General features: G+C 45.2%; 1 protein-coding gene across 1 annotated transcript in view; it reads left to right on the top strand.

Annotated features, from left to right (window-relative positions):
* Positions 1–6,875: 6,875 nt before the first annotated feature.
* The window catches only part of PGBD5 (piggyBac transposable element derived 5), a 71,919-nt gene continuing 53,143 nt past the window's right edge, over positions 6,876–25,651 (top strand). Inside the window, exon 1 of the mRNA XM_075043309.1 lies at positions 6,876–7,973. Within this exon, the coding sequence (XP_074899410.1) occupies positions 7,271–7,973 (703 nt within the window). The 5' untranslated portion in view covers positions 6,876–7,270. The remainder of the gene's footprint in view (positions 7,974–25,651) is intronic.

Below are 25,651 nucleotides of genomic sequence, written 5' to 3'. Positions count from 1 at the left end.
TTTTTTTACTGAGCTAATGAACTGTCCTGGTTTCAGGATAAGACCAGAAATTGTCATTTACAGCAAACACGGCTAGAGATGGTAGAAATACAGGTATGTTGGAGTGCGTTATTTGCATAGTAAGGAGCGAACATGTTATCACAGCCCTGACTGTGAGTTGTAGGTCCTGAGGAGCAAAGTTCCTATGACTAGCTTTGGGCATCATGCCCTGCAAACTTAATGATCCTGTAGTGTGTTTTAATAGAATTAACTAGCTAAAGAAAGAGCCTCCAGATGCTACCACACTCCCAGTCCCAGGGACTTTCTAGGTTCCAATCCCATGTTGATCAAAAGCTGAACATGATTTACACTGTGAAGGGCACAGGCTGTTGTAGAGCATGGGCTTAATGACTGCAGCCTTTAACAGTGCTCCCACGAGGCTCTGCCTTACTGGATCAGGTCTTACTGTGAAGTGTGTGCACGGGCTCAGCCCTTCAAAAAGCACGTTTCAAAACTGCGTGGTTTTCAATCAAAAAAACAAATGCAGCATTATAGCACTCAGATTTTTAAGAGGCAGCACAGTTCTGTGCTTCTGACCTACCGGATATAATTTCTGCTCCATGCATGCGCCAGAGAGCAAGACGGCTTTTGTGGACTGTTGCAGCATACTCTACGGACCGTCCATAAATTATTGATGAAAAAGCTAATCTTCCATGCATGCCTGAGCAACACACCTTATCTTTCCCTTTGGAGCTTAGGTGAGACTTGTTCATAATATAGCTTTTGCTAAAAATGTACCATGCATGCACAAAACGTGGTTTTCAAGGGCTCTTAAGCCAAGCAAATCAAAAGTGTTCATCACTGAAATACTCAAATTTCTCTGCTAAATTTTAAATTTCAGCCCACACCTGTTTCAGTGTTAGAAGTGTCAAAAATCACCTCTCTTTTCCATATTATGAAAAAACCATATTTGTTCCCTTTCTCTCACTTGAAAAAAGCAACTTGCTTTTTTTCCTTGAGCTTTGAGTTAACATCATATTTGGGCAATGTAAAATATCAGTCCAAGAAACAGATGGTTCAAACCCGAAGAGGGCCCAAAGTTGAAGACCAGAATGCAAGAAGGCAATATCTAGACAAGCATTGTTATTGTTGCCAACAGCCCATATGCTGTAAATACCTGATGAGTTTGAAAGAAAAAAAAAACCCACCTATTATCAATGTTACTTCCAACAGGAGAATGGTAAGGAGGAGGGGAAAGAGCTCCACAGCTCCCTGCATGGAGCAGGTATATTACGCAGGGCAGTACGGTGGGAAATTAAGCCCTACAGAGCTGCTTTTCCGCATGCTATGCAGCCAGGCACGTAACAGAAGCCTTCACTGCGGAGCATAGAGAGCAATGTGACGTGACTGGTTGTGGTTGTACAGACTTCTTCCCTGCGAAGCAGGGACAGCACATGGTGTGCTGAAAAACAGCCTGATCCTCGATCTCTCCCAAGGATGGGACAGCCCCTCCTGGCATCTTCTCGGGCGCGTGGGAGGAAACCGTACGCTGGCTCCAAGTTATGGCTGTTTTCAGTCTTGATAAAGCCTTTTTCCCAAGTTTTCCTGTTCACCTGAGGCAGTGCAATAATGGAAGAGGGAACTGGAGCCTATTGAGCTCACGCTGGATGAAGAGATCCGAATCTGACTCAGACTCTTTTTAGGAGGGCATTGAGATGGAAGACAGTTTGAAATTCAGATACCGGGCTGCACTTGTGGAACAGGGGATTAGAAAAGAATAATTTTGTAACGTGATTAAATATTATTCCATCTTGATGTATTTGTGCTGTGAAAGGACCAGGCACACACCAGGGCTTAGGTCTACAAACTCTGTGAAATCAATAGGAAGTGAGGAAGCTTAGGGAGGAGATAGAAATGTCAATATTCTGTTGGATATGGGCCAAGGTTTGACAGTGTAAAGTACTGTGCAATGATGGCACAAGACCCTTCCTCAAAGAGCTTGATGTCTAACTGTGAAGAGTATATTACAGACAATACAGGACTTCCCACTACAGGCACGAGGCCTCACTTTTATTATCCCATTAAGTATTAAACCCCACCATATTACATGTAGATTTAATGGACCTACTCCAAGTAGCCCACAATCCTGTTCTTGTGGCTTGTCTTCAGTGAGAGATTATCACCTCCTGAAACACACGGGAGAGCAGTACCAAGAAAAACCCTGATACATTTCTAGCTATCTTTAAACACTGTAAAGGGAAGTGGTTAGAGGAGGAGAGTTAGAAACCTATGATTTGCCATCTTTCGGTGGTTCAGTTTCTCAGCCAGAGCCCTTCAGACAGTCTGCTGTCAATTTATGGGAGCTACAGAACCACCAAAGCAGGCAAGTGTGAAACTGAAGTGGTCTTCCTCAGCAACCTAACCAAGAAACAAAACAAGGGACTGTTGTGGTTTAACCCCAGCCAGTAACTAAGCACCACACAGCCGCTCACTCACTCCCCTACCACCCAGTGGGATGGGGAGAGAATCGGGGGAAAAAAGTAAAACTCCTGGGTTGAGACAAGAACAGTTTAATAGAACAGAAAGGAAGAAAATAATAATAACAATAATAAAATTACAATAATAATAAAAGGATTGGAATATACAAAACAAGTGATGCACAGTGCAATTTCTCACCACTCGCCGACTGATGCCCGGTTAGTTCCCAAGCAGCGATCCCTCCCAGGCCACCCCTGCCCACCCCCCCCACCCCACCCCACCCCACTTTATATACTGGGCATGACATCCCACGGTACGGAATACCCCTTTGGCCAGTTGGAGTCAGCTGTCCTGGCTGTGTCCCCTCCCAACTCCTTGTGCCCCTCCAGCCTTATTGCTGGCTGGGCATGGGAAGCCGAAAAATCCTTGACTTAGTCTAAACGCTACTTAGCAACAACTGAAAACATCAGTGTGTTATCAACATTATCCTGGTACTGAACCCAAAACATAGCACTATAGCAACTACTAAGAAGAAAATTAACTCTGTCCCAGCCAAAACCCAGGCAGGGCCCAATCCCACCCCCAGCAGATACCACGCTGATCAAGGCAATGGGATTATGGTACCTTTGGCTGCAGCAGAAGCAGAACGAGGTTTGAAACTGCAAAGTGAATGAAAAGACCATCTGACCGCTAGTGCTGACACTGCTCAGTGTGCTCTGCTATGCATAATGTGGTCCAACATGCATCTTCCTCAACATAGTTTATCACTTGATTGAAACATAATCTAAGGAATCAAGTCACTGACAGTTGGCCATTGGGGCTGCAAGGCAAGTGCTAAAGACTTTAATGACCTTTTGCACAGGATGAGAGGCCTAGGTCTATATAGTCTTAACCTCAAAGGTTGGCAGGGTGTCCTGGTTTTGGCTGGGATAGAGTTAATTTTCTTTCTAGTAGCTGGTATAGTGCTATGTTTTGGGTTCAGTACAGAAGAATGTTGATAACAAACTGATGGTTTCAGTTGTTGCCAAGTAGCGTTTAGACTAAGTCAAGGATTTTTCAGCTTCTCCTGCCCAGCCAGCAAGAAGGCTGGAGGGGCGCAAGGAGTTGGGAGGGGACACAGCCAGGACAGCTGACCCAAACTGGCCAAAGGGGTATTCCATACCATGGGGATGTCGTGCCCAGTATATAAACTAGGGGAGTTGGCCTGGGAGGGATCGCTGCTTGGGAACTAACTGGGCATCAGTCAGCGAGTGATGAGCAATTGTGTTGTGCATCACTTGTTTTGTATATTCTAATCCTTTTATTATTACTATTATTGCCATTTTATTACTATTATTATCATCATCATTATTCTTTTCCTTTCTGTTTTATTAAACTGTCTTTGTCTCTACCCAGGAGTTTCACTTTTGTTTTCCTGATTCTCTCCCCCATCCCACTGGCAAGCGGCTGGGTGGTGCTTAGCTGCCGGCTGGGGTTAAAGCACGACACAGACTCAGAAGGAGCATGAAGAATGCACCATTGCTATTGAAATAAAACCAGAAAACTTTTAGGAAAAAAACCCCAAACATTTTCTCTGTAGGCAAACTGAAAGTAGATCCACAGGTTGCCATGGATACAAAAGTCCGTTTACTCTAGTAGTGTTTTCTAGCAGCTAAACACAAGTGTAAGTGATTAAGAAGAAAAGACAGCTATGTTTATAATGTTCCATTAGGTTTATACAATTAGTTCTTTCAACTGCAAACCACCACTGGTGACCTTTTTCTCAACTGTTCATAAAATCCCAGTGGGCTAATGAGACCTTTTTTAGAACCACCTGTCCTATCTCTGCCTCTCCCCAATCATTTGGGATCAAATGACTACTAGCATGTCATACATGGCAATTTTCACAATCCAGAACCCTCATTTTGGGTTACGGTAATCCAACTGGCAGCTCATGTGGCTGGTCTGAGAGGAACACATGAACAGCTATGTCTTAGACCATGAGGCAAGCCAAAACCCTAGGCACACAGCCCTGCGTGGGAACCTCTCTGGTCCTGTCTCACAAAAGTGATCTTATCTTCCCATGCGTGCATGAGAGACTAAAGCAGTCTCTCTGCTTGTGGGACAGGCAGAAGAGTGACTTGTCTTTGTACAGACTAGGCTAAAAGAGGGGAAAGATCCACCACCAAAAGGCGCACGTGCGTGTACGGCAGGAGACTCCATCCTTAAAATGTCCTGTTGGACTGGTAACTGCAAGGGTCAGTCCTGCCTCTCTCCGTTGGTGCAGCGGTCTCCTCCCAGAGCTCTTGTGTCCAGCATTCTCTTCAAAAAAGGAAAGCTGAAGTTCTGACACCTGGCCTGCCATTAGGAGGGAAGGTCCTGGCAGTGTGTCTCAGTCAGCTGTGATGGGAGCCTGTTTTTGGAGTGAAGTGTGCAAGACAGGTGTGCGAGAAGGTTGGGAGAAACCATCTTTGCTACAACCAGCAGCTAGAGAAAGATGTGTGGGTTTCTTCAGTCTCTGGACTGTTCCCATTAATACTTTTACTGGGACCCCATTCTGATAAACCTTCTTTTTCTGTCCTGGACTTCAGAGCTGTTGTGCGTTACTGAAAAATAGCAAATTTAAAGACATTTGAGTGTCCAGGGACACTTTCATAAAACCTGGATGCTGAGGTGAAGTCTACATCACCTGGATGGACACCTCCATCCATCCACAAATCAGAAGTTTATTCCAATGTCTGTAGTACAAAGAACCTGTGAACATCTTTAAAGTGTTTTTTTCAGTCTTAAAAACCATTCTATAAGAAGGTCATCACAGGGCATGACTATTTTTTGTTTCATGGGAACTGCATATAAAACAGACAACGTTTGTGAAGAATAATCTGTGGTATTCTACATGCCAACCCAGCAAACTGCATTCATGAGGTTCAACCTGGTTGCTCGTCATTACCAGCAAGAAAAATTCTTCCAAGTCCAGTTACGCCTTCCCGTCAGGGTATTCTGAAGACACAGGGGGGCATGGATGCAATTAAAAGGATAGCTTGGCCTACAGAGCTATGATTTCTGGTGACCAGTGAGATGAAATGAACCCAGTGTGATGCCCAAGTTACAGCCTAAGTTGGCAGAGCTTGCAGTAAAAAAAAAAAAAAATCAAAAATCCATTTGTATATAAAATTAGTAATTTTTTAATCAGTAAGACACTTATGAGATTTTTCAAAGTAGAAATATGGCTTAAATCTCACCCCTCAAATCACGCTAAGCTTTTCTCTTTGCTTAAGGATGGATGCATAGGAGGTGGGATTCTTTTCTCTGGATTTGGCTGTATGCACTACATAGAACTTTAAAGTTTTAATGAAGTCACTGCAATTTAAAAATCTCTCAATAGAACTTAAGGCTGGTATTTTAAACACCTACACAGTCCAGCTTTTATCATATTACAGGTTGTGCTAGAGTCTTCGATAATCATCAAATGACATTAATTTTTGTTTTTTAAAGACGGAGGCATTTGGTATTATAAAATTTGTAAAATCTGTAGCACTAACATATCTTCATATCAACCTACGCTGAAAGTTTGCATCAAAAAATGCAAATAATATGCCCCCTCCAGTTGCATACAATCAATCCACAGAATCCGATGACTGTTTATTTTGAAAGCACTGCTGTGAAAGGGTAGGCTCGATAGCTGCTATCGCTGTCGGCGAGAAGGGAGGCAGGGACTGTCTTCTTAATGAGTGTTTGTACAGTAACCAGCACAGTGGGATGCCAATAGTAATAATAATAAACCTTGATCAGAGATTTCAAACATTCCTGTAACATCAGACGGACTGTTCTGACTGCTGCACAACCAGGGGCTTCAGCTGCTGCACGAAATCCTTAGATTACTCCAGGGATACTTCTGAATCCTGTTTAACTAACCCAGTCAGAGCACGCGTATTTTCACTTCCCTCGTTTTTCTTGTGCCACCCTATTGCTTTCAGATCAGCGGCAATTTTGGAAGAACGGCTACTTCACACCGTATCCTCGCCCGAGACGCCAAACCACAGACTGCAAGCGCTCAGCCCCATGACCTGCAGCGCGCTCAGCGCCGGGTCCGGCGCCGGGCCGGAGCACCCACGTCACCCCAGGCCCACGCAAAAAGAATCCCCGGAGCCCGAGCGGGCTGGCAGGCCCTGCGGTGGTCCCTGGTGGGTCCCAGGTGCCAGACGCCCCTCACCTTCCCTGCCGCGTCCCCGCGGACACTCCCTCTCCTGTCACGAAACCACGACGAGCTGCTTCGGCCCCGGCCACACCGTCGAGGCCCGGACCCACGCGGGCTCCCGGCCACACCGTCGAGGCCCGGACCCACGCGGGCTCCCGGCCACACCGTCGAGGCCCGGACCCACGCGGGCTCTACCTCGGCGCCTTTTCTCCTCCCTGAGGAGGCCCAGGCCCCTTGCCGGCGGGAACCCTTCACACCCCCCTCCCTGCCCACCGGGTGCTACTGAGGGGCCCTGCAGGCGGCGAGGCCAGCGTTCCTGCCTCCGCCCTGCCCGGCTCCAGCACGGCGGGGGGGCGGACAGCTCCGGCCGGGGCCCCGAGGGCCGGGGCCGGGGCCGGGGCGCCGGGGCCCCGGGGGCCGGGGCCGGGGCCCCGGGGGCCCGGGCCGGGGCCGAGCGCAGGGACCCCCCTTCCGGCGGCGGCGGGCAGCGGCGGCCGGCCCGTAGCCGGTGCGGTGGTTTTTTTAAATGGGCGGAGCGGCGGCGGGCGGCGGGGCGGGCGGTGGGCGGCCCGCGGCGGCCCGCGGCTCCCATATAACCCCACCTCCCGGGCGCGGACTGCCGCGGTAATTGGCTGGATGTGGTACTTGGAGATGTTGAGCTGGCTCCTTCCCCCCATGTCCCTGCACACACACAGGGGCGGGTGGTGCGGGAGGGAGCGGGAGGCAGGGCTCAGCCCCGGCAGTGGTGGCGGCAGCGGGGCTTCCCCCACTCCCTGCCTGCCCGCCGCCGTGCCCGATCCGCTCCTGCTCCTGGGCTGCTGCCTGCGGCCGCAGGACCCGGCCGAGCCGGGCCGAGGGGAGCGCGGGCGGCTGCTGGCGGCGGCCGAGATGATGGCGGAGGGCGGCGGCGGCGGCGGGCCGGCGCGGAGGAAGGCGCTGTCGCTGCTGGAGGCGGCCCGCTCCCGCTACGAGAGCCTGCAGATCTCCGACGACGTCTTCGGGGAGTCGGGCCAGGACAGCAGCGGGAACCCCTTCTACAGCACTTCGGCCGACTCTCGCTCCGCCGCCTCTTCCCAGGACGAGGAGGACGACGAGGAGGACGAGGGGCGTCCGGAGGGGCCGAGCCCGCGGGGCAGGGCGGCCCGGCGCCGCGCCCTCAGGGCGGCGGCCAGCCCGGCGGAACGGCGGCGGCAGCGGCAGCTCAGCGGCGGCGGCGGCGGCGCCGTCCCGGGCGGCCCCGGCCCTATGGAGGAGGAGGAGGAGGAGGAGGAAGCGGAGAAGGGGGGCTGGACCCGGTCGCTGCGAGACGTCCCACCCCCTCACTTCAAGGATGGCAGCGGTACGCGGAGGGCGGGCTGCCGGGGCAAGGGGGGGGGGGGCGGCGGGGCCGGGCGGCCCTCGGGAGCGGGGGGTGTCCGGAGCCCGGTGCCGAGGCCTGGGGGTCGCGGCGCAGCCGTGTCCGGCGGCGCCGGGGAGGGAAAAGCCCCTGCGGGCCAGGCTGTCGGCCCGGGCCGGTGCCCGGCCCCTGGCCTCGGGGGCGGAGGTGGTAGTGGGGGGGGAACGACGGGTGCCTCCTGGCCGGTGCCTTCCCGGGAGCGGCCCTGCCGGTGCGGGGAGAGCCGGGCCGAGGCGGGGAGCGGGAGGGCGAGGGGAGGCCATGCCTGTGCTTAGTCACAGGCATCCCCTCCCCGGCGCCGTAGCGGTGCCCCGAGCGCCAGCAGCTCCGGGGGTCCCCCCGGGGCAGGGTCTCCCTCTCCCCCCGGGGCAGGGTCTCCCTCTCCCCCCGGGGCAGGGTGTGCTGTGCAGGACCCCGTTTGGCCGCGCTCTGGTGTGGCCGGTGGCTCCTTTTCCCTGCTTGCAGGAGGGGAAAAGCGCTGCTCAGGGAGATGCGGGTGACCTGCCTCTGTGCTGTGCAGAAGGGCTCTGGGAACGGGACGCGGATTCCCTCCGGCTGTAAGGCTTTCTGTGCAGCCGTCCCTAAGCTCAACCCGTCTTGCACGGCTTTTGGCCAGAGTGAATCCCGAAAGAGTGGTGAATTGGCATGACGTGACGTACAGCGGCAGTGCACGGCACTGAGAGCTCCGTGGACTGGCTTGTGTAGCAAGTTGCACCACTGTTTTGCCTTGGGAGCCATTGTAAGGTGTCTGTCTGCAGGCCTCAACAACCAAGTTGACTGTGTAGCAGCAAGGCTTTGCAAAAAAAAGATTAACGCTTATGAAGAGCTGGGATGTGAAATAAAACACTCGCATCTCAGAACACGATGTGATGATTGCTGTCATCCCTAACTGAGCTGACAGTTTGCCTGTCTTGAGGTTGCTTGTCTTCGCTGGGGTTTTTTTGGTAGTGTTTAATTCCTTCATTTTGCCGTTAAAAGGTAAATGCAGAAGAGTGCTGCTACACTTGGTGTACTGTGCTGAAATTTGTGCAGTGGGACAGGCAGAAACCTATCTGAGGAAGCAGCGTGGGATGGGGGAGTAAGGTGGAGCTGGCAGTGGAGCCCAGGGAAAGTTCTGTCATGCTTCTATGTGCAAGTAGAAGTTGCTTCTACCTCTGGAAATAGCTAGAGCCTGTAAAATGTTTAAAGATCAAGCTGATTGATGTTCCTCTTTAAACAACTCTGTAAGTTTTATTGACGATTCTTATTCATAAGCTTTTCTAAGATCAGGTTCTGGACCATAGGCTTCATGGTGTGATGCTGTTTCAGCATCAATTATCACTTAATTTCTCTGCCTTTGCTGGCTTATTTCTTCATATCATTACTTTATAGTAATATCCATTTTAACATAGACAGAACTGGGATTAGCATTTTAATGCTGGTTTGGAAAAGAATTAAGTTGATGACCTATTAATTCAGGAATTCATATTTCCTTTGAAATAAAGGAGTCTGATTTATGGTTGTCAGAAATAGATGCGGACGTCTCTTGAGGAAGGTGTATGGGTATTGCTGTGAATATTTCCTCCTAGTAATAGATGGAGAAGAGGTTGCTGCTGCCCTTTCATTCTGTTGATGATGATGATAGATGCTGCACGCTGTTCATAGCATGGTGATTTGGTTTGGCAGAATTTCAGTTAGTGTCATGATTTGATGTGTGTGAAATGTGTACCCTTTGTGATATTTTTATTTTGACTACTCAAATTCCAAGCTATGGAAACTACTGCATTGTATATAACTAAGCTCTTACAATTCTAGTTTGTAGATCAACTGTTTTTAGACCATGCATATATCACAATTGGAGTCATGCTAAGCATACTTGTACTGGCACCATTGTCACTTTGTTGGACGCTGTTCTGACCCAAAAGTTGGGATCCATACCTGCTGAGGAAAGGGTCTCCACTGAGGTGAAGACAGCTGTCCCTTGCAGTGGCAGCACATCTTTCAGTCACTAATGGAGTACAAGCAAGAAATGCAGGGTCAGCCACAGAGCACTAACAAAACCGTGTTCATGGTTCCAATGTGTTGGATGTAAGAATCCTTTCCTTCTAGGTTCTGAACTTAAAAGGAAGATGTTTTCATGATACTGAGATAAAATTTATCTTTGGTTAGCACCAAAACTTCCAAGTGCGGCCCTTTGGTCAAAATCTCAAGAGAAGAATCCTAGTGGCAAGTACTTGATGTCACCTGATGCCAGAAGACAAATGTCCTTGTGGACTGAAGTCTCATGCTAGAAATAAACCTTTGAATCAGACTAGGATCAAACCTAGTGTCAAGGTGTTCAGTTTGGGAGACTGCCCCTTCATGAAATGGAAGGTGCGGAGGAGGAAAAGGTTTAAGTTAGTTAATGAGAATGAGCTAAGGCTGCCAAGAAAAAAAAAAAAAGAAGAGCCACTTACAAAACTCTTGTGGTCTTTTTAACTACAAGCAGAAAATAGTATCATTTCCTTTTTTTCTTTTTTCTTTTTTTTTTTTTGAGTAAATTACTTAATACTGCCTTTCCCTCCCCAGCCTCAATATTAAACTGGTATCTTAAAAAAGTATTGTATCCTTCCCTAAAAATAGTCCTGAGCACAGACAGGCTAACTCATACTTCATCTCAAAAATATACTAGAGGCCCAGATGTTCTGGGGGCTGCTGGCAGTGTTAGATGGTTCAGTATGTCCTCAATCTGCAGTCAGTCACTGTGTGTGTTTGGTGACACCTGCCTTGCCCATGTGGCAGGTTCTGACAAACTGGGGAAGGTCTGGATTGACTTCTGTGTCAGGAGGGAAGTTACTGGATGGCATCGCTATGCAACACTCTGCTGATTGTGTCCCTGATTTTTGTTTTCTGCCCCTTCTTCAGGGATCTCCAGTTACTGTTGTTCCATTTAATAAAAATACTGGGTGCTTAGACTCCCTAGGGGGAAAAAACAAACACATTAATAGCTTTAGCTGACTTCCTTTGTGGAAATCCAAAATAGCTGTTAAAGTTAACACAGAGGTTAGAACAGATGGCTTGCTGGCACTTCGCGTTATTTCCAGTGAAGCTACTCTGTGAAATCATTCTCTTTAGTTGCTGAGAAAAATCCCAACCATATTGTGATGCCCTGATTTTTGAACTGGTAACTAGTGGCACTGTGTAGTTCTGATTAAAATAGGTTGAGGAAACAAGTGCCCGTCACAAATACCAAAGCAATAACGTGAGTTCTGAGGTACTGGGATAGGAGTAGTGGATCTTGGTCTTGGAGGTCTTGGAGGCAGCTGCTGAAATGCCTTCCTTTCACAAAGAGAGCCTGGCTACAGCAGGTCTGTGCGTGGGTCATGTGTGTTTAAAAGGATGGTGGCATCCATGATCAAATGTTGGATCCAGGCATGTTTTGGCATCTCCCTTCTCATTCTCCCCAAACCTCACTGTGAAGGGGGAGCAGAACTGATTTGTTGGGAAGTGAACCTACAAATAGATAGGCTTCTAGGAAAGGAGGTCTGACCTCTACCCAAACAGTGCTTTAATTCTGAAAGGAGAGATAGTTGGGGCTCCTCTGGCTTCCCTTCCTCTGAGGGCAGGACGGAGCTAGTTGTGGAAGTGCAGAAAGAGTAAGAGAACAAATTGCTGGGAAAGGCAATTGCTGGGATAGGGAAAGCATAACTGAAATGGAGAAAGCAAGCAAGCAACTATTATTACTTAGTGACAAGCTAGTAAGTGCTGGTAAGTCAATGCAAACCCTTAATTTCTGGTCACTCCTGCCTCAGACTTAATTGGTGTGCTCTTCATTCCTTCGAGAGTGGGGTGGCTCTGGGTGGTGCTTTCCTTTGTTAGCTCAGTAATCTGGCCAGGAAATGTTCCATAATAAATAGAGGCATTATTGGTTCTGGTCTTTTTTTGTGGAGGGTCTGAGAAGGTGCAAATATCCTGATATTGCTGCAGCTTGATGTTCCTGAATTGGGGCAGCTAGCATTCTCTTCCTAGCGTCCAATGCTTCCTATATATACATATAGTTCAGCGACCAAAAAATTGGACTGCAGATATAAGAGCACTTCTTATTGTTGGGGATAATGTTTTAGGGTGGCAGCAATAGCAGGGGAGTCTGAGCAAAAGTTAATGCTGAAGTCCTCAAAGTTACAGCCAAATGATGATACTGTTTTCTTCATTTTCTATGCCCTCCAAACCCTGTTCTGAAGCCTAGACCCGAGGACAAAATGTTAAGAATGATCCTTGCTGAAAGAGCATAGCAGCTCCTCTTCAAGTTGCATTTAGAGAGTGTAACTAGCTTTTTATGGATTTCCAGAGTATTTCTCTGAAACACTACATGTGCCGTAGTTACCATCTTTGAAGAACACACTCCAGTAGAACAGCATGCTCTCAGGGAGAAGTTGCGTAGACCATGTCTAGCAGTTAGGCTCTCCTTGTCACCTTGAAGAGGTTTAAATGAATATTTAAAGTAGTTTTTAATCTTTTTTTTTTAATGAGAATATTGTTTTCCAGAAAGACCAGGTTATGGGAAAGAGTCATTTATTCCATCATGGCTGCCACATGAGAGATGATCTTCTGCACAAGGGAGGGTATGTTACCTGAGAGATTAAATGAGCCTGCATGTTCCAGCTAAAGTCAAGGAAGCAACGCACAGCTTTAAATTCCAGGTTGTGACCACCCAGTAAAAAAGGTTTTTCTTATGCTTAATCACAAGTATCCGTTTGCATGTCAGCTGATAAGACTTCACTCTTGATTGGGTTTTTTTGGGGCAGTGTTATTTTATTAATGTTAAATAAGGAAAATTAATTTACTTCCTTCAGGTTAGTCTCCAGCAAATCATATGGTACAATATATATTGATATAGCATGGAGTTGTTCATTTGACCTGTGTTCTAAATAGTTTTAGCAGAGCTAAACAATTCAGTTAAATAATCAAAGAAGAGGAAAGTGATGCAGATAAGGAGAGAAAGGCTTTTAGCTGTTATTTGAATGGCTAGAATCATAACTGGGCAGAGAATTGTGGAAAGTCTTTGCAGGATGTAGGGGCAGATCCAATGCAGATACTCTTCTTCGCAAGAATGTGGGCAGGCAGATGGCAAAGCAGCATTCTGGCAGCAGGGAGCCTGGAGGAAGAGCTCTTGGGTCAGGCTGGGCCATAAAAGAGGGCCATATACATGCCACCATCTAACAGTGGTGATGATCAGGTTCAAGTCCTGAATAGAATCTGAAGGCTTTAGTCTTATTAGATTGAGGTCAATACTTAGAAGATTCCACAGGTGAAAGAAAAGCTATGGAAGCTACTTAGTCACTTATGGCAGAATCTGCTTCAGAAAAATCTGGACCAAATTCTCTGACTGTAAGTGGATAAAGTGCCAGTGATGTGACTTGTTTTTGCTTATTTATGTCATCAGAGAATTTAGCTGCTACTGACTTGCATAACCATGGAAAATACTGGAAAAAAAATGCGTATCTATATGCAATCTGTTCTTAAGTTCTAAGCAGAAATTACTTACAATGACAGCATCACAACACTTCTAGGAAGATATGATAAATCCATCACAAAGATGTACACTATTACTTTGCATAGCCTTTATAGGATGACTTAAAAGTTTTAAGTTTTGCTAAATAAGGGAATTACGCAGAGGCTTAATATCTCATATGTCTTACGAAATCAGAATGTGCTTATTGGGTGGTTTTACTGGGTTTAGAGCACATTTTCCTGCTTCCATCATCACTGATGTGAATCAAGTGCACAACATGACAGCCTTATTGATTCTAAAATTTAGTGCAAGTTAGCTATCTGTGTTCCCTTCCTTCTTTTGCCTGTACCTCTGCTATTAACCATGCATTTGGGGAATAACCTAGTGTTGATGAACTTCACAGAAAAAAACCCTGTACTTCTCTGCTTTTATACAGAGAACCAGTTTTGGTCAGTACTTGAGACGTGAAAGTCTATAAGCACTGCAGATCAAGGTCTTCTCCATAGACACTGTCTAGCCTTTTACAGAGAAAAAGCATATTTACTCCTAGATCTGTTACTGCATAAAATGAGTCTTTCCCCTTGCAGCTATTGATGGGGTCATTTAAAAGAAGTCCATTAGCTCCTACAGGTACTCATGTCCCTTTGTCAACATCACAGAAACAGTACAGCAAACAATTTCCTTGTCTGCATACCTTTAAGTCAACCTGGAGAGGAAATTAGCCTCTCTGCTGAGTCTAATGAAGATGGTAATAGTGGAGTTGACTTGTTAATTCTGTACAGACTGCTAGGCCACAGGAAGCTGTCCTGGATGCCATAGAAGTAAAAGAAACTGAAAATTTCTCTTAGGTATGCTTGTTCATGTAGGTGTTTTGTTTCTCTCCCGTGCCCAAGCTTCCAAAACTTTGGAGTAGATGGATTTAGCAGTTTGGAAATACAAGGTGCTACCCAAAGGGAAGGTAATCATGGATACAGTTATGCATCTCATCTAGAGGTCAGTGGAATATAAACCCTAAAATACCTCATCCTTCCGAATACTGCCCAAAATTGGGCATGTTATTAGAAAACAGAAGAGATGGACTCAAAAGGAATGCATGGCTAAGACAAATTCATGAGAATACTAGCATTTGATGTCTCGCTTCCTTGTGGCAAGGCATCCTTTCTAGGAGCTTATCAAAACTCCCACTTCGTATTCATTAAAGAACAGGACGTTAATCAGTCACTGGCTCTATCTGAAAGTGAACGGACACATAACTGAGTGGGTCTTTTCAAAATGAGGCCAGAGCTTACTTGATTGAGGGACTGGAGGGAAATAGGCTTGGAAATCTCCTTAGCTTATTTTGGCTCTGTATAAATTACTCCTGGATTATCTCCTGATTTTCTGTGAAGACAACTGGTATTAATGCCACATGATAAAAAACATGCTTTTGATTCTGCTTTCTTGGATAGCGTGAGGGATTCACGTGACCTGTATTGACAAACTCTATTTGCCATTAAGAAGGACAAAGAACAAAACCAAGCAACTTGTATTCAGCAAGCAATACAAAGCTGTAGCTGTGCAGTTGAAAACTGGGCATACTGAAGCGTAGTCCATGAGGAACACTGTAAGGATGCAAAAGTCATGTCAGAGAGGGATACACAGGAGACACAGAAGTGAAGAATATCATGTCTGTCTGTATGGATGGGGGGAACTAGTTGTGCATTGGTTGGGAAGATTACTGGACTGAGATAAAAGATACAGCAAGCTCATCAGTGAGCACAAATGGAAGTGTTATTTCTAGTGAAGAAAAAGCAGAAAAAAGACTTAAAGCAGCTGCTGTTATAACCATGATTCATTTCTGATTACATATGGCAGAGAGGTGGGTGTGTATGAAAGATTAAATTGGAGCAAAAAAATGAGACTATCTTTCTATTTTTTAAGTTAATTACGAAATTCACTGTTGTGGAAAGTCTGACTATCCAGTGCGTATAGTCATCTCTGCTTTTTTTGAAAGGTAGATGCTGGCTGACTTCCTGGAGGGTAGCACTTGTAGGTGTGCAATTTGGGGTCAGTGTGTGGCTCCGGGCATGTGGCTGTTCCCATTGATGTCACTGTGCTGTCTGCTGCTGGATGCACCCTGCCGATACACGGCATGGGAATGGTAATCTTGTCAGTCCATGCCCAGAAAAACTACTTTGGAGAGGTTATATGTATTGAAACTCATACATGTATGCACTTATGCATCTGGCTTATAGTATTTGGGGTGGGGATCTAGTTTTACTTATTCTGCCCCAGTACAGGGAAAACAGTTCAACTGGGCTGCAAGGGAAGGGGTGGCCAGCCTTCCCGAGAGGGCAGGGTGGTGGTTCGTAAACCTTCTCTTGCTGCAGTGGCCTAGCGAAAATGAACCACCTTTGGTTTGGGGTGAGGGATCGCCTAGACGATCTTGAAAAATGTAAGATGCTTTTACATCTGTCATGCTGGATATGTTGCGTTATGGATATAAATACATATGTGGATATAAATTCTTATTTAGCCTTTCAAAGGGCTTGCTGGACTGTATTCCTGAACGGGATCACTAAATGAGACGACCTCCTTAAACTGAAGACTTTTCCTCCTTTCTTAGCCTTCATAGTTATTCCTTACTTATAAACTTGTCCTTTTATGTAGTTATTGGTTGGTTTGAGATGAAGTAAAATACGACGTCTGAAGATTTATACTCATGAGATCTGCATTAATTCCCTCTTGTCATTGGCTTCAAGATTAAAAGAAATTAAGCACTAACAGTGCCTTTGAGTGATCTGTAGCTATTTTCATGGTGCTAACATTGCTGCAAACAGTCTTTTCTTTTAAGGGCAAGGAAAGGAGGTGGCTTTAAGCATATTGCAAATCTCCCCCGTTGGGAAAAGAGCGATGGGTTTCGGAGTGAATGACATCCTGCTCTTTCCACTTGACGGCAGTTGTGCTTGATAAATAAGGAATGACCCTCTCAAAAAAAGGCCTTTCATCATCTGCTTCTGTACTACTGGGTAATGACTCACGCTTAAACTGACATCAGAGATGTCCCTCCCTAGGGACAGGCTGAGGCCGGGTCAGGACGTGGGCCTGCGGGTGGGCCCGGCTCGGCCAGGCCCATGGCTGGGCAGGGGAGGGCTGTGGCGGGCTGGAGGCCAGCCCTGCTGGGGCAGGGACAGTCAGGCCCTGGGCCACTGGCAGCAGCTCCTTGAAACCACCTCTTTGGCAAAAGCCGTGACTTTCTGTAATGCCTTTTCTACAAAAAAGGTGTTGAGAAGGAGTTTGGCGGTGCTCGGTTGGGCCGCTCTTCCAGCCCGCTTCCCAGTGGCTCTGGGCTCTCCTTACCCTGTCACAGAGCAACTGGGAGATAGTGCTGTCTTCTCATTACCTTTCTATTTCATAAGTGCCCTGCAAGTTCCTTTTGCTTCAGATTACCTTTGGTGGTTTGTTTCTCATGTATGAAACAAGGTACCAGCTTGTGGTGGTGGTTTTGGCACCTGGAGCGGTTGTGCATAGTTAGGAGCTACCTGAGCCTTGCGGGGGCCCGCCATGGTCACTGCGTTCCCCGTCAGACTTACCTCCTTGTTTTCTATACTGAATAGGAGGCAAATTCTTGAGGCAGGAACCATCTCTGCATTACTAGCTCTGAGTTTCACACTGTGCTTTGTGTTATACTATGTCTGTTGCAACGAGCCTTGCAGAGATTAAAATATATAGGGGGAAGAAGCAGGCAGGTGCAGACGCATCTGACTGAATAAATACCATCTAGTCCCTGTCAGGTATTCTCACTAAAATTGTCATTACTGCAAATGTCTGTTTCTGTCTCCATTTGAATTCGATAAGGTCTGGCCCAGTATCTCCAAAAATGTATTGCATAAAGATCTGGCAAAAGCTTAAATGTTCTGATGGAAGAATTTTCTTTTTTTAAATTTAATGAGAATTTGAAACTGCCTTCCTGAATGGAGGTGGACTTACTTACTGAATTTGTTTATTAAACTTTTAGATAACATGAAGTTGGGAGTGACTCCAAGTGCACTGGAGGGTAGGCTGAGAATTTGCAAGGTTCTTGACAGCCTGAAATAGCCCTGGGAGGGGGAAATGGCATGGTGCAGAGAGAAATGCTTAGTGTGAAGGCAGTAGTGATTAACAGCAGAAGTGGAAAACGGAGGGGATGAACTGTTTAGGTGGAAAAGGAACTGGAGGTTGAAGCTGAACACCAGACAAATGTGACTCAGTGTCATGTTGTGAAAAGGCAAACATCCTCCCCAGATATTTATATAGAGTGTGCAAGACTTGCAATGAGACTGGCTTGCTGTTTAGGAGGGATATTCTGGGTCCCCAACCCAGGTGAGAAGCAAATAGTCAAATGTGAAGAGAAAGGACTGAGGAGCAGAAAATCTACTAACTGGACCACCTTTCAGTATTCTGTTCTTAAGCCAAGTGGCCATATAGGTAAGTAAGGGCTTTTATAGGAAAGGGAATTATCTGCCATACCTGCTCTGAACACTGAATATAAGGAATAACAGCTATAAATTGAATTGGTGGCTAATTAAATCAGACACGATAGAAACTCTAAAACAGGCAGCGCAGTTCTGCAGAAGACATGAGGTGTGTCACTGGAAACCTAAAAGCAAGTGGTGCTAACCTGTTGCGATAGACTGACAGCCAGTATGTGTGCTGAACAGGGCTAGAGGCCTGGACTAAAGGACTTCTGAGGTCCCTCCCAGCACTCTTCTCCTCTGCTTTAGATTGGTTAAGATAAATGCAAACACTAGGGAAGCTGCTTAGTGGCAAGTTGTGTGTTGGAGTGCTATGCAAAAGACTTGCTACTTGCATCTTGTGCGTCAGCTTTGGAAGCAGGAAGATGGCTGTATAGCTTGTAGGAAGGAGCTGTGTGCTTGCAGATGGCCTCCTGATCTGTTAAGGTGAAACTCCCTCCTTCCCTTTGCCCTGGTAAAGTGGCCCAGGCACACTTAACAGTTACTTAGGGTATTGTTCTCAGCCTCACTTCTAAGTTAATGAGTTGTGTATCCATGAATCTTGTATATCTGCTCAAATGACTGATTCTGAGCCTCCTTCTGTGTGTTAAAAACATTAATCTTACACCAGGGATGTCTGCTACAACACTACCCAAATACTTGTGAGATTAGCAATGCTACACTTTGGAGGCACTTAGTTACTGCATAATCCAGTGTTTTTTACTGGCCTTTGTCCATGACTCTTTGAGGTATGAAGAGTCTCCTTGCAGCTGAACCCCAACACAAACCTCTGTAGACCATGAGGATGGATATGTAGAGGAAGACAAGCACAGGTCTGGGACAGGCCCAGCTAAGTCATAGTCCAGATGCCTGCAATGAGTGATGACCATGTTAACAGATGTCTTGGCAAGAAAGACAACAGAATGCCTACTCCATGTTTCTCCAGTTCATGGACTTGGTATCAGAAGGTTGTTTCTTCACTTCTTTGTGAGCATTGCAGAATTGTTTCATCTTGCAAAGAGTACTGTTGGCACTTAGGTCTTCTCTTTTCCTGATATTTACCTCAAGTATATTTAAAAGATGTGCTGCTCCTTCCCCGCCCCGGATAAAAATGAGAAAGTAACAGGTTTCCTCACAGTCTTCCCTTGCAAGAATACACCTCTACTTCTTCTAGGAGTAGTTCTCTGTCTTTCCCAGCTTAGGATCAACTCTTTATTGGCAAATTGCACAGGTTTCCAAGTAAGATCTATGATTCCTTGTTCAAAGGTACTAATATGTCACTATCTCCACTAAAGATAACTAAAAACCTGCCTAGTGCTACCTAGAAAACCACTGGTTTAGAAGTCAGTTGTGCGTCACTTTTCTACAGAATAAGAGATTGTCTCTGATTTGAGCAGATAATTAGAGAGAAAACTTCCATTATTGGTCTGTAAGATTTATTTTGGCCGACAAATCCAGCTACTATCTAGTAGGATGATCAGCCCAGCTTTCCTTTTTAGTGTCTTGATCATACACTTGGTTCTATTTCCATGTTCTAGTAAAAAATGAAACAATCTTTTTCCCAAAGTCACCTACCTTCATCCAGACAACTCCTCTCTCAGTCAAGGATGTGGGTAGAGAGTAGACATTAATACTCTTACTCATTCCTGTTGCTGCCAATTAACAAGTACCTAGCTAGAAACAGAACAGATAAATTCAGCTATCCTGTAAGTAATATCTTAGAAGCTTACCCACTAAAAATGATTCTGAGGTGACCTGTCTATGATACAAATGGTCTGCATTTGTCTTGATGTCCTTGATTAGTCCTTCCTCCAAAATCTATTCAGTCTTTGAGGAGTATTGAGATCAGGGTAACAAGTTTAAAGTCACCAAGTCTTTTATTTCTCTTTGAAAGTCTTTCTTCTCTCAGCTTAATGTGTTACCTTGAACTTGGATTCACTTAGGTTCTTGTTATGGGGCTCCTAGTATTTGGGGATTAGAAACAAAAATATATACTAAACTGCAAGATTTGAAATTTTTGTGTCTTTGTCTCTGCCACAGGTATTGCAGCTTCTGGTGTCCTGTCCTCAGACTTAAGAAACTTACTCTCTTATGAGCCTCATTAGTTGCCTTGAAAATGAAGGCAAAAGCCTTGCCCTGACAGCTGAAGCACGCCTAGGTTATATATCTCTGTGTCCTGAAAATTGCACTGGCCTCCCTTCCTTCTTCTTCCCCTTCATCCCCATTTTTTTTGGTTAAAGAGCATTTTGGATCTTTCTGTACAAGGCACAGCTGTTTCTGGTTAAGGGGGGTGGGAGTATAGCCAGAAGTACCTAATCCTGCAGTCCCACTAGACTGGGGTAAATACAAACCATGTTGAGCTCTGTTAAGTGCAAATTACAGTGCAAGCACCTATTTGCTTTCTGGGACAGATGGTGGGTGTAAAATATTCAGCTATGGATATTTTTGAATTGGTACTGTCAAAGTGGGTACTGAATATGAAATTGTTCTAGGAATATGAAATGGACTTGACACTGTTAATGCTGTTGTTGAGATTGTACCAGTTTTTAACTCCTTTTTATTTTCTTTTTGGCTGTTGGCTATCACTCCCTGAATCAATGCAAAGAAACTAAGTGAGCATTAGTTTCTTTCTAAAAGCAGCCATTTGTATTGTATTCTGAAGCAGAAACATTTGATACCATTTTATGGGCAGATATTGCAGTAGAGTGAGTGAAATGTTAAAATACAAACCGTGCCTTTTCTTCAGGTCTTTTGCTGAAAGGTTGACTCAAGAGGGGTCTGAGTATTGACCTGGAGCAGCTTGACATCGAGCAGTGCACTACCAATTGTTCTAATGTCAGCTTTCTTCCTAAGATAAAAGGGAGATGGGATTCTTTCTTTTTAAGCTGAAATGGGCACCTAAAGGGAGAATGCTTCAGCACAATACTTTAATCAGAAAAGGACCAAGAAACAAATATAACAAAAGCTGTTCAAAACTTTACTTTGAAGCTTTCCGTTTCTGCTGAATCCTTTTAATCTGTACTATAACCTTTCCTAACCTGCTCTTCTCTGCTACAGCATTTAGTTTCTCTAATTGTATTTCTCTTCCTAGAATCCTAGAATCCTTTGCTGTCATAAAAATGAACGTTTCTCTTACGTCTTAATATAGAACCTACCGATACTTCACATTTTAACATGATGTTCTTGGTCATTATGGAACTTCCTTTTTTTTTATTCTTCTGGGCTCTGCTGGACACTGTGTCTCCACTGTTCCTGTTAAAATTGCAGGTAGTCTGGGGCAGGGGGTTCATTGTTCAAATTCTGCTGCTTTTTGCAATTTTGCTCTGCGCCATGTGCCCAGGTCTGTCCTGTGGGAGGAGAAGGTAAAGGTCTTCCAAGTATTGAGTTCTCACCTACCATATGCAAAAATAGCTGATGGGGGTGACAGCCTTTTGAATTGCCCTTGCTGAAAGATAGCTTGCTTGAGTTCAATCCTTATTAGACAGCACATTTGCAGTGAGAAGAGCCTGTAGGCTTTAACAGAATCTCCGGCGATTAAAAAGCTAGTTGATGTCGAGGGGCAAGGCTATGGGAAACCAGTCTCTGCCTGTTCTTGCATTCATAGTGTCACATAAAGATGACAGCTGGTGCTTCTAACATACCAAAGTGATGGCCAGATGCCCCTGACCACGCTGCTCACCCACACCCGCTACAGCTGATGTTCCAGATCTGCTTGTGTGGGAGATGCAATATGTGAACAACTGTCACACCCACTACAACATCAAATTTAGGATTAAAAAGCTGGAAGGAGTGCAGTGTGCAGCTCAAAATTTGAGTTTCAGATCTAACAGGAGTGGTGCTTATCTATGGGTGTGGTTATCCCATGATTAATCAATCTTCTGTTTGGATGAAGGTTGCCTTTTGGGGGTGTCAGCTGCCCCTGTATAGAGTTTTGAGTGAGCATTTTATTGGGCCTGAGGTGTGAATGCATCTGTGTTCCTGCTGCCTAGCAGAAGAGACTAATGGAAGTTTAGAGGCTAATGCACTGAGTAATGGGCCCAATTCCTTGTGGCAAGCACTTAAGGAATATTCTCCCTCCTCCTCCCTGACTTCTGTTGGTGGCGGTGAGGTTGGGGTCCCCTATGTCTGGTTCTTCCCTCACCTGCACAGTGTACTCTGGAGCCCCTTATCCCCCAGACATTGGTTCTAGAGGCAGGAGGATGTGCCCAAAACCAAGTGATAATTTCTACCAAGACAACCAAATTTTATGTTTGCTTAAGCAGTTTTGGTGTAGCTGTTGCTTTTCTTTTCGTCTTTGAGCCTAGCTCAACTCACTGTTCTGCATACTGGTGGAGCTTGAATGCTTCCTAAAGAAAGGAAACGCACCCATATATTTTAAGCTTTGCTTTCTGTGACCACTGCTGTAGACAGCCATTGTAAGTCACCTTGTCTGTAATTTACAAGGGGGAGAAGAAAGTAAGCAAGCTTTTAAACTCAAGTAAAAAAAGCTAGTTTTTTTTTTTAAGAGTCTTTAAGCGGCTCTTTTGCTGTGTCTTTGAGGAATCTGTAGTTCTCAGTACTCATTGTTTTGTAGTTATTCCTGTTCTTTTTACAGATTGCATCACTTGACATTATAATACTTATACCACTAAGTCATTTGTTTGGAGCAACCCTGGGCTATAAGGAATGTGTAATCTCACTTCAAAAACATGTGCTTCCATGTAGTGTTGTCCTGGTGCCTAAGAATAATTTGATCACTGTAGCTTAAGGTTAAGTATCTGCCTCAAATGCTCTCTGCTGGACTGGAGCCTAAGAGACCCTAGAAGAGATTACTGTTGTCAGTTAACTCCCAAACTGTAGCATCAAAAATTTCTTCAGAGATCCCTTTTTAGGTTTATTGAAAGCTCAACCTGTTTGCTTCCACTATATGAGGAACTTAAATGCCTGACATTGCTACATACCTAAAATTCAATGGCAAGTTGTGTGACTGGATTGCTCCCTAAACATAGCATTTAATTAGGTCTTAATAAACATTTTATATACGTAGAACAGTAGTAAGTTTGGCATCAGATCTGAGTACAAGTGGTAGAAACTAACATTAAGACCCATGATCAAAAGGAAAAACCCATGTTCCCTGAAGAACACCTAATTTCAATTCACTTGCCAAGGTTTGAGAAGAGCAACCAGCATCTATTGAGTGGTAGTCGTAAGGCCCTGAAAGGAGGACAGTGGGGCTGCAGGAGAGACTACAGTGCATTTTTATAGTAAAAAAGACGTTTTCCTCCTTTCCTACCACTATGCATATTGCAGACTCAGCCTTGCTTATAGGATTAATAATTTGCATGGCTGACTGCACAGTGAGTGTGTGCTCTGGAAACTTCTTTCCACTAGAGAAGAACACAAGGCTGTTAAACATCCTTTTGATTTGTGAGTGATGCAAATTAAAACTCAAAGGTGAGTGTCGAGGGATGCTAATATAGTACATTATCCTTTGAATCCAGAGAAGCATATAAGCACATGCTTAAATAAATGTGTATGTGATACTACTTTAATGATACAGTAAATTGTTGCATGTATAAGGCAGAGTGACATGAAAACTGTTACACCAATGCAAAAGTACCTCTGACTGATACCACCACCCCCCTGTTCTTACAAGAACGGTTTTCTAGGGAAATGGCTCCTTTTCAAAGCAAACTGGTTATGCTGGTATAAAACCTACAGGTAGATCAGCTGAAGGATTTGAGCGCGCACTCAGCTCTCTGCTAGAGTGAGGGTGAACTGTGTCTGCTAGGCTGCTTCAGTCCTGAATGCAATTACTGAAGAACTCTAGGGCAGTGTTCTCCAAACATTTTTGATCAGGCGCCCCATCAGTAGAAGTTTTTTGAGCAGGTACCCCCAATCTATGTATATTTATTTATTTATAGATTATATACATGCAGTACTGTACTAATATACTATGTACATTATAAAACATACACAAAAATAGAAATTAAAAAAAGATAAGATAAAAAATTTAAATAGTGTTTATTTCATCTTTGTATCTGTTTACAGTACAAAAAAATATTTTCTTCCGGCACCCCAATGGATTGTCTTGTGCACTCCCTGGCACCCCATGTTGGAAACCCCTGTGCTAGGACCTATGAAAGGATCTTGATATGAAGTTCATATATGGGCAAGCAGACAGTGCCTGGCAAGCAGGACTGTGGTCATTTGTGTCCAGCTCTGCCAGACTGCTGCAGTCCAGGCCCAGAAAGAGAATTTCTGTAAAGTGGCTTGGCTCTATCTGCCAGGAGTACTACCAGACCCAGATCAAATATTTAGCTGTGATGAAAAACAGTATGTTCACCTCCTTTCGCTGTGTTCTCTCTCCTCCTCAAATAAATAACATTCTAGCTTGCCTAGCAGGTTTGAGGTTTTGATCACACAAGGTTATAAACACTCCAGGCCCGGCCTTGCTAATAATTTGAAGGCGCCTTTTTTTTTTTTTTTTTTCCCCTCCACTAAAACATCAATGGGGGTTATAGCAATTAGGACCTAGTAGAATCTGGCCCTAAGGGAGGAATGTAATAAATTCTTGATGTGGAAGGGAAAATGCTACCTATTCAGGGCCAATCACAGTTAGTGAGGAGGAAAAGAGCCACATCAGAGATGATGGAAGAAGCTGATGGGGTTGAATGAAACGCAGCAGGTCTCTTACTTTTCTTAATTTTATTTTATGAGGTGGTCAACATAAATAAAGAATGAATGGAGAGAAATGTTGCTTAAATGAGAGGCCTTTGTGAACACAGTAACAAGCGGCTGAGGAAGTGGAAGGGTAATGCAAAGGAGCAAATCTGTCTATAATATAAAACCAGCTTTAGCAGTTGGGTCTGGAAGGCTTAGGAAGCAGGAGGCTCCCTGTGGAGATCCATATTCTTCTTCTCTATTCGCCTTGCTATTCCTGCCCACAGAGCTGAGAGAGTGGGGAAGAGACTTAGCAATCAAAGTTGACGTTCTTGGATACTTCTTTTCCTGGGGGATTCCATATTCAAAGAGCACTTAAAAAGCAAATCAGAAAATGAAAGAAGGTTTGGAAGCAGATGAGTGTTCTTGATGCCAGAGCTGCAATGCTGTTATCCTGACTGGAGCAGCAGCATAGGCTCATCTCTCCCAGAGAGCAAGTTGACACTGGGGTTTCTGATAAAGGAACAGTGACTGAGGCAGCGTCTCAGTGAGGGCATGAAGGGAGGTCTCAGCTTTCTAGAAACACAGCGGTAAAGAGGCAAAGATGCTTGGATGTCAGTAGCAATAAAAGGAAGAAAAGTTTTGCCATGTAAGAGCAGTGACTTGCTTAAATAACCCTCAATAGTTTGTAATTTAAGTGGAGGCTATGAGGCATCTAGAGAATTGAGTCTTCCTTGTAGAAAATGTAAAAATAAACACTGATGTGCTCCACAGATGTTGGGCACTTTCTTGCCAGCAGGGACTGGCCAAGGCAAGAAAGGGACTTGCAACAGCATTTCTATGTGAATCGTTTCACATCTGCTATGAAATTAAATTGATCTTGGTGGGCTGGCTGGCTGGCTAGGCTATACAGAAGAGTATATTTCTGCCTTTGCTCACTTGCAGAAATATGTACGTCACTCTTGGTGTTTTGTTTTTAAGCCCACAGAATTTGAATCTACACTTTAAGATTTTCAATGCTGCTTATATTATGTTGA

Source organism: Buteo buteo, chromosome 12 (genome assembly GCF_964188355.1).
Source record: "Buteo buteo chromosome 12, bButBut1.hap1.1, whole genome shotgun sequence".
NCBI lineage: Eukaryota > Metazoa > Chordata > Aves > Accipitriformes > Accipitridae > Buteo > Buteo buteo.
This window is presented reverse-complemented; position numbering and strand designations above follow the sequence as displayed.